This window comes from Podarcis cretensis (assembly GCF_951804945.1).
Source record: "Podarcis cretensis genome assembly, chromosome: 12".
Classification (NCBI taxonomy): domain Eukaryota; kingdom Metazoa; phylum Chordata; class Lepidosauria; order Squamata; family Lacertidae; genus Podarcis; species Podarcis cretensis.
The window spans coordinates 46942501-46957094 of record NC_137181.1 but is presented as its reverse complement, the minus strand read 5'-3'; the positions used below and the strand labels follow the sequence as shown (position 1 = coordinate 46957094).

At 43.0% G+C, this 14594-nt stretch overlaps 1 protein-coding gene across 1 annotated transcript in view; it reads right to left on the bottom strand.

Annotated features, from left to right (window-relative positions):
- Positions 1-14594, bottom strand: part of LOC307199725 (collagen alpha-6(VI) chain-like) — a gene marked incomplete at its 3' end in the record, with an annotated part of 62905 nt that overhangs the window by 13453 nt on the left and 34858 nt on the right. Inside the window, exons 19-27 of the mRNA XM_079947702.1 lie at positions 12852-12905; positions 11574-11609; positions 11175-11237; positions 11002-11064; positions 9827-9889; positions 7309-7371; positions 6472-6522; positions 2923-2958; positions 814-876 (exon numbers count right to left, since the gene is read on the bottom strand). Of these exons, the coding sequence (XP_079803828.1) occupies positions 814-876; positions 2923-2958; positions 6472-6522; positions 7309-7371; positions 9827-9889; positions 11002-11064; positions 11175-11237; positions 11574-11609; positions 12852-12905 (492 nt within the window). The remainder of the gene's footprint in view (positions 1-813; positions 877-2922; positions 2959-6471; positions 6523-7308; positions 7372-9826; positions 9890-11001; positions 11065-11174; positions 11238-11573; positions 11610-12851; positions 12906-14594) is intronic.

Genomic DNA, 14594 nt, shown 5'->3' with positions numbered 1-14594 from the left:
CCAAAGAAGGAGACTCCACCACACTCCTTGGCAGCAAATTCCACTGTCGAACAGCTCTTACTGTCAGGAAGTTCTTCCTAATGTTTAGGTGGAATCTTCTTTCTTGTAGTTTGGAACCATTGTTCCGTGTCCGCTTCTCTGGAGCAGCAGAAAACAACCTTTCTCCCTCCTCTATGTGACATCCTTTTATATATTTGAACATGGCTATCATATCACCCCTTAACCTCCTCTTCTCCAGGCTAAACATGCCCAGCTCCCTTAGCCGTTCCTCATAAGGCATCGTTTCCAGGCCTTTGACCATTTTGGTTGCCCTCCTCTGGACACGTTCCAGTTTGTCAGTGTTCTTCTTGAACTGTGGTGCCCAGAACTGGACACAGTACTCCAGGTGAGGTCCGACCAGAGCAGAATACAGTGGCACTATTACTTCCCTTGATCTAGATGCTATAATCCTATTGATGCAGCCCAGAATTGCATTGGCTTTTTTAGCTGCCGCGTCACACTGTTGGCTCATGTCAAGTTTGTGGTCAACCAAGACTCCTAGATCCTTTTCACATGTACTGCTCTCAAGCAACCCTTTGGGGTAGGGTCATGTTGTGAGTGAACTTCATGGCTTAATGGGGAGCTAAGCCTTTGCCTACTGACACCAAGATTCAATCCAATACGTTGCACACGCCCTCATGATACGACAAGGTTAAATCCAGATACCTCCCCATGTCAGGATTGCAATTGTGTAAGCAATGGGAGTAAGCAGTGTGTGTGTGTGTGTGTTTCAAGCACATTTTGATATTAAGAGAGCATAAAGGATTGGCTTACCGTTCTCCCAGTGGTTCCTTTTGGCCCAGGTTCTCCTGCAATGCCAGGGCTGCCGGCCTCACCCTAATGGAAATACATAAAACACCATGAATTTGAGGGGAAATGGCTACTGAAAGCCTCTGTTTATTAATTACAATATTTATATGGCCTGCCCTTTGTACCAAAGCACCCCAAACGACCAAGATATCAAGTACAATCAAACCTTGGTTCTCGATCGTCTCCGTTGCTGAACATTTCGGCTCCCAAAAATCGAAAACACAGAAGTAAGTGTCCCGGTTTTCGAACGTATTTTGGAAGCTGAATGCCCGTTGTGGCAGACAAGCGGCTTCTGATTGGCTTTTCCAATTGCAAAAGCCAATCAGAAGCCACAACTCAGAAATCGAACATTTCAGAAGTCGACCGTCCTTCCAGGATGGATTATGTTCGACTTCCGAGGTACCACTGTAGTTATTAAAAACCAGGCAGTTGCTGGTTTGGAGTGAGATTCAATGACATACTGGCAAATTCAGGTTGCACAATTAAAAGTGGTTAATTGGGCAGTCTTGCGTAACAATCCCACTTCCCCAAAGTACCAGATTTTTGCAGCGAGTCAAATAACAGGCAAATGCCCTGGAAAGTGGGGGGATAACACTTGCTTTGATGCAAAACAGAGCAGCCTTGCAGAAACTGAATGGGGCTGTTAAGCTATTCAAATAGCCCGACTCTATCACAACATTTAATAAACCACCGGGTGAAAATAACGATAATCAAAGGATGGAAAGGGAGGATCCAAATCCAGTACAAATGGAAGAGTTCTTTCCAACACAATTAGCAGACATGGAATGGATCTAAAAAAAAGGGGGGGGTTGCTATAAATAAGTCAGAAATTTGATCATTATAACAAAAAAATCCCTATGGAAAACCATGTTTAATATTTTTCTGCTCTCTGGCACCATCTGGTGTTGTATGTTTATAGCGCATTCAAATTGCTGCTTCTTTACTAATGTAGCTGAGTCCATGGAGTCCTGATCAGGACTGCAGTGAGGGGCAAAGGTTTAATGCCCCAGACAGACTTCCAATCCAGATCAGCTATTTATTTCTTTAAAAGTGATTGCACTGATCATGTTTAACCCCCAAACATTTTTGTTCATGCTTGTACACTTGATTCTGAATCAATCCAAAGAAGACTTGACCATCACTGATAGCCTGCTGACAAATTTGAGGAGTGACATTATCAAACATTATTATCTTTCCAATCTTCCTCTGCATTGCAACATGCTATCATCCACCAAGGCAGTGAGAGATTTTACTTTCTTGGGCTCCATGATCACTGCAGATGGTGACAGCAGTCACGAAATTAAAAGATGCCTGCTTCTTGGGAGAAAAGCGATGACAAACCTAGACAGCATCTTAAAAAGCAGAGACATCACCTTGCCAACAAAGGTCCGTATAGTTAAAGATATGGTTTTCCCAGTAGTGATGTATGGAAGTGAGAGCTGGACCATAAAGAAGGCTGATCACCGAAGAATTGATGCTTTTGAATTCTGGTGCTGGAGGAGACTCTTGAGAGTCCCATGGACTGCAAGAAGATCAAACCTCTCCATTCTGAAGGAAATCAGCCCTGAGTGCTCACTGGAAGGACAGATCCTGAAGCTGAGGCTCCAATACTTTGGCCACCTCATGAGAAGAGAAGACTCCCTGGAAAAGACCCTGATGTTGGGAAAGATGGAGGGCACAAGGAGAAGGGGACGACAGAGGACAAGATGGTTGGATGGTGTTCTCGAAGCCACAAACATGAGTCTGACCAAACTGCGGGAGGCAGTGGAAGACAGGAGTGCCTGGCGTGCTCAGGTCCAGGGGGGCACGAAGAGTTGGACACGACTAAGCGACTAAACAACAATAACAAATCATCCACCAAGCAGGACTTTCTTAAATGATATTTGAGCCAATTATCCTTTCATAGCTTTCAGCCAATCATGCTTCTTCTGCTGTCCCATTTTATTTCCATGCTTTTGCATATTCACTTGCTAAATCATTAAATCACAGAGGAAACAGTGGGACACAGTAGAGATGTGGCCTTTTTTTATATTAAAAAAATACGCATGTCATAGTTTTTCAAAAGAACAGTACCTTCTGACCCATAGCTCCAGGAAAGCCTTTTTGCCCCTGTAATACACAAAGGATGGAAACAGTGTTTAATCATAGTTCCAGTTACAGATAGGTAGCCGTGCTGGTCTGCCATACTCAAAACAAAATAAAAAAATTCCTTCCAGTAGCACCTTAAAGACCAACTAAGTTAGTTCTTGGTATGAGCTTTCTTCAGATACACTGAAACAGAAGTCACCAGACCCTTCTATATAGTGAGAAGGTGGGGAGGGGTATTACTCAGAAGGGTGGTGGGATTGGGTGATTGGCAGATAGCTGTGATGAGCCTGTTGACGACTCTTAACGACTGCAATAGGTCTTACAGGAAAAAGCAAGGGGTGAGAAGGTGAAAAATGGCTTTGTCATGTATAATGAGATAAGAATCCAATGTCTTTGTTCAGACCAGGTCTCTCCAACCCTTCTGAGTAATACCCCTCCCCACCTTCTCACTATATAGAAGGGTCTGGTGACTTCTGTTTCAGTGTATCTGAAGAAGTGTGCATGCACATGAAAGCTCATACCAAGAACTAACTTAGTTGGTCTTTAAGGTGCTACTGGAAGGAATTTTTTTATAGTGTTTAATCATGTTTATGCGTTATTTTAAGGACAGCAATCCTCATAAAGATACAGCAGCAACTACTGCAAGAAGAAAAGTGCATTTTATCTTCCTATTTCCTCCGCACATTCTAGATTTCTAATGGGATTCATCTGGTATGACCTTTCACAATAGCTGCTTTGATCTAGCTGCAAACTCTCGCAGCCAGCTCACTTATTTCCTGAAGAGAGATTCAGGGTCCATTCCCCATCACTTTTACATAAATAATGGCACTTCGTTGTTGTTGTTTTGAGTCAGTACGCACAGATCAGGCTTCCTCAAACTTGGCCCTCCAGATGTTTTCGGCCTACAACTCCCATGATCTCTAGCTAGCAGGACCAGTGGTCAGGGATGATGGGAATTGTAGTCTCAAAACATCTGGAGGGCAGAGGTTGAGGATGTCTGGCACAGATCGTGGGAACAAAGGCAGTCAATTCAGGCTGACCAGCACCCAAAGTCACAAGACTACTGTTTTGACTCCTACACTCTTGGATGACTCCCTTTGTAGGCAAAAGCAAAAACAAAACATTTTTATAACCCCAAGCTGTCCAACGATAACTCAGCAAATTTAGTGCCCTCCAAAACCCACAAAGTTTGGCTGAAAAACAGAAAACTAGGAGGAGTGAAAATGTCCCACACAGCTTATACTTTATACTTTCTCAGCGGAAGATATGACTAGTGTTAATGGAATTTTTTAAAGGTTGGAGGAGGGGGGTTGCCCTCCACCATATCTCTCTCTCTCTCTCTCTCACACACACACACACACACACACAAACATACACACACAAACACACTAATAATAATAATAATAATAATAATAATAATAATAATAATAATAATTTATTTATACCCCGCCCATCTGGCTGGGTTTCCCCAGCCATTCTGGGCAGCTTCCAACTGAATATTAAAAACAATACAGCATCAGACATTAAAAACTTCCCTAAACAGGGCCGCTTTCAGTTGTCTTTTAAAAGTTAAATAGTTAAGTTAAAAAGTTAAAAGTTAAATAGTTGTTTATTTCCTTGACATCTGCTGGGAGAGCGTTCCACAGGCAGCTCCCAACAGAGTATTAAAAATACAATAAAACATCAAACATTAAAAACGTCCCTAAACAGGGCTGCCTTCAAATGTCTTCTAAAAGTCAGACAGTTGTTTATTTCCTTGACATCCACAGGGTGGGTGCCACTACTGAGGAGGCCCTCTGCCTGGTTCCCTCTAACCTCACTTCTCGTAGCAAGGGAACCACCAGAAGGCCCTCACCGCTGGACCTCAGTGTCTGGGCTGAACGATGGGGGTGGAAACACCCCTTCAGGTATACTGGGCCGAGGCTGTTTAGGGCTTTAAAGGTCAGCACCAACACTTTGAATTGTGCTCGGAAACATACTGGGAGCCAATGATCTTTCAGAACCAGTGTTATATGGCCTTGGCGGCCGCTCCTGGTCACCAGTCTAGCAGCCGCATTCCGGATTAATTGCAATTTTCCCGTCACCTTCAAATGTAGCCCCACGTAGAGCGCATTGCAGTAGTCCAAGCGGAAGATAACTAGAGCATGCACCACTCTGGCAAGACAGACATACACCCTGACTACCAAAATCAACGCAATCATTTCTGCAAATGTCCCCACAAAACACTTCATCACACGGTTCCCCCCACCCCCATCTCTATTCAAAGGGCCTCCACAGCACATTACCAAATGTATCAATTCAGTGGTAAATGTACCTATGTACTGGCTCACTGGGAAAACTTTAGAAAGTCATATAAAATCACTCTAATATCGGATTTGCGCCATTCCAACTTTGTTCTGTTCAGGAAAGGAATGGCTACGAAGGGGGAGGGTCTGGCATGTGGGCAGCCATAATCCCTCAAGCCTGAGATCATGTATTCAGCAGCCTCTTGCACAAGAGATAATCTCTGGCAGCCTGGCAGATGCGTGTCAGACAGGTAGCCATTCCACAGACAATAACAGACCCTCCAGGAATAGACTTGGTTCTTGGTCAGGACAAAGGAGGGGATTGCCTTGACCAGGAAAAACAGGAACTTGTAAATATTTCTTTTGTATCACTTGACGGGTGGAGGGCAAAGGAGAGATGGGAGCATATCTGATGAACTGGTTTCTGCCAGAAGAAAAACAAACCTCCCTGTTTGTGACATATGTATGATGTATCTATGATGTACGCGAGGTTCCAACCAAAGAAGAATGGCAACTTAAACTGATGGAATATGGGCAGCTTGCAGATCTAACATATAGAATAAGAGAACAAGAAGAATTCACATTTAAGGAAGACTGGAAAATGTTTACTGAGTATATGGGTGAATATTGTCTTCATTTAAAAACGCTGGTAGCATTAATTTAACAGTGTAAATAAGATTTGATGGATGTAGCATTGAATTACTGAATGGTTTAGTTCATGTGAAATGTGCAGGGATGTATTACCACAGAAAGATAAGAAGGGAAGTCATTGATTTAAGGTTGTTTAAATGAATATTTTGAAATGTAATTTAGAAAATTTAATACAATTTAATTTTTTATATATAGATAGCCTACAGGTTCTTGCCTGGACATCTTAGGGATTTTAACCTCCTTTTCCTTTTAATTTACAGACCGATAGATGTGGAAAAATCACCTACATATAACAGAAACCACGATGCTGTGAGTGGGGAACATGGCGACCACCAGCTGTTGGTAGATTACAACTCCCTGACTCATTGGCTTAGTGGAGCTGATGAGATAGGAATCTGGCAAAATCTGTAGGATCACGGGTTTCCTAACCCTGCATTACTTTATTTTTGTGTATGTACGTGTTTGCTGGCAAACTGATAGGTGTCAAACCACCAAGCTTGATACTTTGTAGAGATACCTCTACAATAATCCATGTTTTATTTCCATTTACTTATAAAAAGAGCTCAGATTTTCATTAAAGATTTCTTTTCACTCTTACCTTTACTCCTTTATGTCCTTGTTTACCATATCCAACTGCACCACCATCACCCTAAAGCAAAGTTACATTACATCAGTGTTTCATTTTCGTTTCCATCTACCCTTTTGGGGGCACAAAGGTCTTCTTTGCTTCCATTTTGTATTAATAATCGCAGAAGCGGAAGAAGATTTTGACAAATATAAACAAACAGAGGACTACAACATCCATTTCTCCTCCTAAAGGTAAAGGTAAAGGTACCCCTGCCCGTACGGGCCAGTCTTGACAGACTCTGGGGTTGTGCGCCCATCTCACTTAAGAGGCCAGGGGCCAGCGCTGTCCGGAGACACTTCCGGGTCACGTGGCCAGCGTGACATCGCTGCTCTGGCGAGCCAGAGCCGCACACGGAAACGCCGTTTACCTTCCCGCTGGTAAGCGGTCCCTATTTATCTACTTGCACCCAGAGGTGCTTTCGAACTGCTAGGTTGGCAGGCGCTGGGACCGAGCAGCGGGAGCGCACCCCGCCGCAGGGATTCGAACCGCCGACCTTTCGATCGGCAAGTCCTAGGCACTGAGGCTTTAACCCACAGCGCCACCTGCGTCCCATATTTCTCCTCCTACTTTCCATAAATACTTTTCATTTATTCCTATAGTAAGATGAGCTCAATTAATACTTCTTCTGATAAATTTATCTGCACTGGGGTTTTTTGGGGTTTTTTTTTAAGGTTCAAGACTGTAATGATCAATTAATTAATTAAATTTTTAAACTGCTGTTGATCCAAAGATCTCAGGAAGGTACACAAGATAAATAAATACAGGATAAAAATTACAGGAATGTAAACAAAATAATAACACGCAAACCCTTATTCCCCGGCGTCCTGGTGGACCTCTCTCCCCTTTTATGCCGGAGTCACCAGGCTCTCCCTGTTAAATGAAAACAAAATTGATATTGTTATAGGATTTCGAATGGGATACATGTCCTCTCAGAATCCCTTCTCTCAGAATCATGAGTTTAAATTTGTAAAACGGGCATCTGGAGATAAACCTCCACCGCAATAATCCCAAAGCTGTTCCCAAAATACCTCCTTTGCTCACTAAATTGCCCTAACCTGTTAAATATCTGCTTTGTTATGTAAGCGAGGGACAATCTATTGCCACAAAAACTAAATTACTGAGGACACTTTTAGGAGATGAGAGTCATCTCCTGACCAGACTGGAAGTGATGTTATCAAGTCGTCTCTCTGTATGAAAGAGAATCGGCTCACAGGTTTCGGAGCCAACCAAAGTCAAAGAGAAGAGGCTGAGTTTTAGATTTAGGAAGCTAACAGCTTTTGGGGAACTGGTGGTATTCCCCTAGACATCTAATAGGTGAATTTGAGACATTTTTTGGAGTTGCATGTCTGCTTAAGCCTGGCCTCTATATACGGGTAAACAGTGGTTTTTTCTGGGGGTACACATACCCCCAAACATTTTGTGAATCTAAGATTGGTCTCATTGAAGGGCAGTATTTCAATAAGAGTAGGAAAATGAGAGTACAGTGGTACCTCGGGTTAAGTACTTAATTCGTTCCGGAGGTCCGTTCTTAACCTGAAACTGTTCTTAACCTGAAGCACCACTTTAGCTAATGGGGCCTCCTGCTGCTGCCGCGCCGCCGGAGCACAATTTCTGTTCTCAACCTGAAGCAAAGTTCTTAACCTGAAGCACTATTTCTGGGTTAGCGGAGTCTGTAACCTGAAGCATGTGTAACCTGAAGCGTATGTAACCCGAGGTACCACAGTACCCCTAAACATTTTTAAAGGAAAAAAGCACTGTGTGTAAATAAAATCATATATCACAAAAATGCCACAAGCCTCCAGTGACCTGGGAGTTTTACACTGCTCAGGGAACTGGGGCAAATTGAGATTAATTTCAGTGTCAACAAGGATGTCACAACATACTGCATCTGTGATTAAAATTGCCACAACCTGCTGAAAACTCAAAATAAGGCATCACAGGTAAATTTCATGTCCATGCAGTTTAACTCAGATCAATAGGGCAAATCATATATTTCCTAAAAAAATTCCTTCCAGTAGCACCTTAAAGACCAACTAAGTTAGTTCTTGGTATGAGCTTTCGTGTGCATGCACACTTCTTCAGATACACTGAAACAGAAGTCACCAGACCCTTCTATATAGTGAGAAGGTGGGGAGGGGTATTACTCAGAAGGGTGGTGGGATTGGGTGATTGGCAGATAGCTGTGATGATAGCTGTGAGCTTCAGCTCTCTATATTGGACAAACAGGCCAAACCTTACGCCAAAGAATAAACGGACATAAATCTGACATCAGGAATCACAAGACAGAGAAACCAGTAGGAGAACACTTCAATCTCCCAGGACATTCTATACAAGATCTCAAAGTAGCTGTTCTATTACAAAGGAATTTCAGAAATAGACTGGAAAGAGAAGCTGCTGAATTGCAACTTATTACCAAACTTAAAACCATGGAGGGACCTGGTCTGAACAAAGACATTGGATTCTTATCTCATTATACATGACAAAGCCATTTTTCACCTTCTCACCCCTTGCTTTTTCCTGTAAGACCTATTGCAGTCGTTAAGAGTCAACAGGCTCATCACAGCTATCTGCCAATCACCCAATCCCACCACCCTTCTGAGTAATACCCCTCCCCACCTTCTCACTATATAGAAGGGTCTGAAAAATGCACTGAAAAAGCCTCAAAAACAAAAACGCACAACAAATAGCAAAAACAAAAGCACCAAACTTAATCCGTTCTGGAAGTCTGTTTGACTTCCGAAGTCTTCGAAAACCAAGGCGCAGCTTCTGATTGGTGCAGGTGCCCCGGAAACAATAGCTGACAGCCGCATCGGATGTTCAACGTTCGAAAACACTTACTTCCGGGTTTTCGGCATTTGAGAACCAAGGTACCACTGTAAAATTAACCTGCTGGATTCTCCGAAACATACTGTCAGGGAACTGACATCAAAGGGAGAAACGGAGGCAGGGCACCAGAGCGATGCCGGGGAGGGAACCAGCAGAGGGGAAGGATTTCAGCGTGACACGAATGAAGAGGAGAGGGAGATGGAGGAGGCAGTGTCAGGGCTCCAAGACCCTTCAAGTGAAACTAGCGGAGAGAGTGCTGGCACGCCCCTGCCTTCCCCTTACTTGCGCAGACGCGTTCCGCGCAGAGAACATAGGAGGAGACTTGGGGTGAAACAGCTTTTATGCTGGAAGAGATTCAAGAAACGCCCATTGACGGATTCTGCAAGTGACTAACAGGTCATGGAGGGTGAGCTCTAACCCTAAACCAAGTCGAGCAAATGATCTAATTGAACTGAAGGCAATTTACGCACAAGTAACCCCTTACAACCATTACACATACCTTATTGCCTTTGGTTCCCCAGCTCCCAGGAATGCCTGGTGGACCTGCCACTCCCAGGTAACCCTGAAACAAAAGGTAAAACAGGGCAAAACTATGCATCTGGGTAATTACTCAGCATAGCATTTTTCTTTTAATGTGCCACCCCCCTGCCATTGGTGTGGGATGTTCCTGCTTGGGGTAGGGGTAGAGGGAGACTGGCTGTCACACACTCAGATTGTGGGTGGACAGCCAACTGGAACATCCCACACCAATGGCAGGGGGTCACTCCCAGAGGTCCGGCAAGTCCATTTTGACCCCCAGCCAGTGGGCTGGAGGGAGGAGACATCAGCCAGCAGTGGCGCTGCCCAATAGCTGGCTATTTGCCACAGTGCCACATCTACCTCCATGATGAACGTCATCAAAGTTGTGACTATGTTTTACCCAGGTTTTTTGGCTCAGAGTGTGGTCTTTGGCTCCTGTGCACTTGCACCCCTGTGCCTCAGGGACAAACTAAGCTTGTAAGGGGATGTTTTGCCTCAGTCAATATGGAATCTGTTTTACTGACTGACTCTAGACTTTATTTCACATTGTGATAGATAGATAGATAGATAGATAGATAGATAGATGAGAGAGAGAGAGAGAGAGAGAGAGAGAGAGAGACCGATAGACAGACAGACAGATAAATAGATAAATAGATAGATAGATAGATAGATAGATAGATAGATAGATAGATGGATAGATAGATGAGAGAGAGAGAGAGAGAGAGAGAGAGAGAGACCGATAGACAGACAGACAGACAGATAGATAGATAGATAGATAGATAGATAGATGATAGATAGATAGATAGATATAGATAGATGGATAGATGAGAGAGAGAGAGAGAGAGAGAGAGAGAGAGAGAGAGACCGATAGATAGATAGATAGATAGATAGATAGATAGATAGATAGCAGTGTTTTTTTCTAAAAATAAAATGTTTAGGGGTACTCTCATTTTGACTCAAGAAAACCAGCATTTTATAGTTCAAATCGGGGGAAATAAATATAGTAAATGGACAAAAGTACAAAGATTCACAAAATGTTTAGCGGTATGCGTACCCCTGCATCCCCCCCCCCAAAAAAAAATGGATGATAGGATTTTAGTTAATTTAAGCTGATTTGAGATTAAGAAAAGAAAAGAAAAGAAAGTGTTTACATACAGGAAACCCTTTGTTTCCTTTCATTCCTTTCATTCCCTTCATGCCCTGGATTCCTCTCACACCCTAGAAACATATTTGACAAAAACAGAAAATTGAATATGAACAAATCATGTTTTCAGCACAGACTCTCTCAATACCCCTCAGAAATAAACCTGAATATTTTTAACGTTGACCTGTGGACCTTTAAATCCTTGCTGTCCAGGAAAACCGCTAGGACCACGGGGCCCTTGTCTCCCCTGTAGCAAACAAAAGCAAGAAAAGGCCAGACTTAAATAATAATAATAATAATAATAATAATAATAATAATAATAATAATAATAATTTATTATTTATACCCCGCCCATCTGGCTGAGTTTCCCCAGCCACTCTGGGCGGCTCCCAATCAGACTTAAAATCTTCATTCATGAAGAAATAAGTTGAATTAGAGACCAAATTACACTGAGGCCAGACAGTTTTCTTTGTAAGACAATCTAATATATTGCCATCATGATAAAACAACACTCCTATAAATAAATAATTTCATATATATATATATATATATATATATATATATATATATATAGCACACATACCTGGGGGCCAGGCTGGCCTCTTCGGCCTTGATATCCCTATGACAAGAAAATTGCAATAAGTTAAACATTTCTATTTAGATCTCACTTTAACTAGCCTATGTCCACTTGGATATAAGTACCATTGAGTTTAAAAGGGCTTACTCTTAAGAAGATGTGCGTAGCTCTAGGACGCTGTGTGACAAACCATTAATAATAATAATACAAATAATTAATATATTATTTATACCCCACCCATCTGGCTGGGCTTCCCCAGCCACTCTGGGCAGCTCCCAACAAACCATTAAAATACAGTAATGCATCAAACATTAAAAGCTTCCCTACACAGGGCTGCCTTCAGATGCCTCCTAAAAGTCTGGTCGTTGTTTTTCTCTTTGACATCTGATGGGAGGGCGTTCCACAGGGCGGGTGCCACTACTGAGAAGGCCCTCTGCCTGGTTCCCTGTAACTTGGCTTCTCGCAGTGAGGGAGCCGCCAGAAGGCCCTCGACGCTGGACCTCAGTGTCTGGGTAGAACGATGGGGATGGAGACGCTCCTTCAGATATACTGGACCAAGGCCGTTTAGGGCTTTAAAGGCCAGCAGCAACACTTTGAATTGTGCTCGGAAACGTACTGGGAGCCAATGTAGGTCTTTCAAGACCGGCGTTATGTGGTCTCAGTGGCCGCTCCCAGTCACCAGTCTAGCTGCCGCATTCTGGATTAGTTGTAGTTTCTGGGTCACCTTCAAAGATAGCCCCACATAGATACCACAGTCTCCACTGTCCTTCTTTCAGAAGAAATAAAACCCCTGGGATCTCACACTGCTTGGAGACTGGAGTGGCGTGCAACAATACGTTTTCCATGCCTGGTGCCATTTAACAACTGTGCAGCCACATTTTGAAGCATCTGAACCTTCCGAACACTTTTTGAATTTAGCTTCTAATAGAATGCAATGGTGAAACCTCCCTGCCCCCCCCCCAACAGAAGATGCACTCTATTGATTTCAGTGTCCAGACTCTGCCATGAATCTGGACCCACAAGAACTCTTTTCTCAGCCTCAAGACATTTCCCAGAATCAAGTGGCAAAGATTTAGAGAAAGGGGGAAAGTCTCATGCAACTGTAATTCCAATATTCTCAAAGGGATTTCTGTTTGTGGAAGAGTGAGCTTAGGGTTCTCTGCCTATTGCTAGCAGTAGACCCAGTGATAGGACTCTCACACAGTCGCTGTCTGCCTTGCATTACCACCATGAAGTTATTTCACAGGGAAAACAATGTCAGCAACTTCATTCTTTGGCTCTTACTCTGGTTCCTTTCAAGCCGGGCAATCCCGTGGAGCCACTTGGTCCCCTCTCACCCTGAAAGCAAAACATTTGAATTTCAGTTTAAGTTGCAACATCTTTACCAGCATAAGACCACTGCACTATGAGGCCAAAGGCCCATCTGGTCAGTATTCTGTTCTCACAGTGGCAAACAGATGCCTAAAGAAGATAGCCAACATAGGAAAATTCATCTTCTCAAACTTATAACACCTTACCAGATGTTGGCAAGTAGGATAAAATATGTTTCATTGTGTTATTCATGCTGCATGTGAAAACCACTCGTCTGTTTACAGAAGTTAGAAACGGGAGCTTTGGGTATGAGGCGACATTGCTATGGGCTGCCTGCACATTTTAGAAAAAGAAAAGCATTAATCTGCAAAAGTGGTTTCAGTAACTATCATGCAGCACTCCTGGTCCATCAGGAATTTGGTCAGGCAAGAGAAATGAGCTAAAGAAGTTGGCAGGGCCTGGTCTGGAGTTGGGGCTTCAGGACCCTGGACAGCGCTACAGGTGCCAGCCTGCAAATTCTTGGCATTTATTTGCAAATACAGTGGTGCCTTGGTTCTCAAACTTAATCCGTTCTGGAAGTCCGTTCCAAAAACCAAAGCATTCCAAAACCAAGGCGCGCTTTCCCATAGAAAGTAATGCAAAATGGATTAATCCAGACTTTTAAATACAACCCCTATAACAGCAATTTAATATGAATTTTACTATCTAACGGGACCATTGATCCATAAAATGAAAGCAGTAAACAATGTACTGCAGTCACACAATCAATCAGTAGCTGAACTGGGTTCCACAGTAAAAAACACACAACAAAAAACAGAAAAGAGCTGCAAAAACAAAAACACAAAATAAATAGCAAAAACAGACAGACCTCAGTGTAACACTCAAAACGGAAGCTTGGCACTCAAAACAGAACACGTTTGGCTTCCGAAAAACAGTTCACAAACCGGAACACTTACTTCCAGGTTTACAGTGTTTGGGTTCCAAGTTGTTTGAGTACCAAAGCGTTTGAGAACCAAGGTATCACTACACACACACACACACACACACACACACACACTGCATAGAACACTAATGTCTCACAGCAAATGTAATTGATCTGTAGAAAACACAACCTGGAAAAAGAGACAATGCATGTACTTTTGTAAACTAAGAAAATCCTTAATAAAAATTCTTGTTAAAAAAAACCCCATAGCACCAACACTAAGGAGAAAAAATATATATCACAGAGGCAAACAATATTAAAACAAGAAGAAAATTACGTTCGTAAAACAAGTACAAAACACGTTGCAACGCAGATGACCTTCATAATCTGGTGTGAGTTCAAGTCTTGTTGGGTGATAACGCTGAGGCCGGTGCCTCCCCAAAAATGCAGCGTCACCCGGGATTCATCACTCCAGTGTCCCGTCACACTGATGTGACCCATATCCAAGGACATGAGCACACGACTAGCAGAGTCCAAACAGAAGCTGAGCCTTGAGGTGTAACAGCTAAGCCGAATTTATTGCACACAAAATCAAACGCAACCTAACAAAGAAAACATGGCTTCTCTCTCTGTCTTTCTTCCTTGGAGAGAGAACTGCAAAAGCAGTAGCTATACAGAACGGAACAGCGTATCTCAATTCCTACTCACAGGACTCCAACAATCAGTGCTGGAATGTAAACACAGACATGTGATGTGTAACAATCCCACACATCTGCAGCACAGGAGGAGTGGAA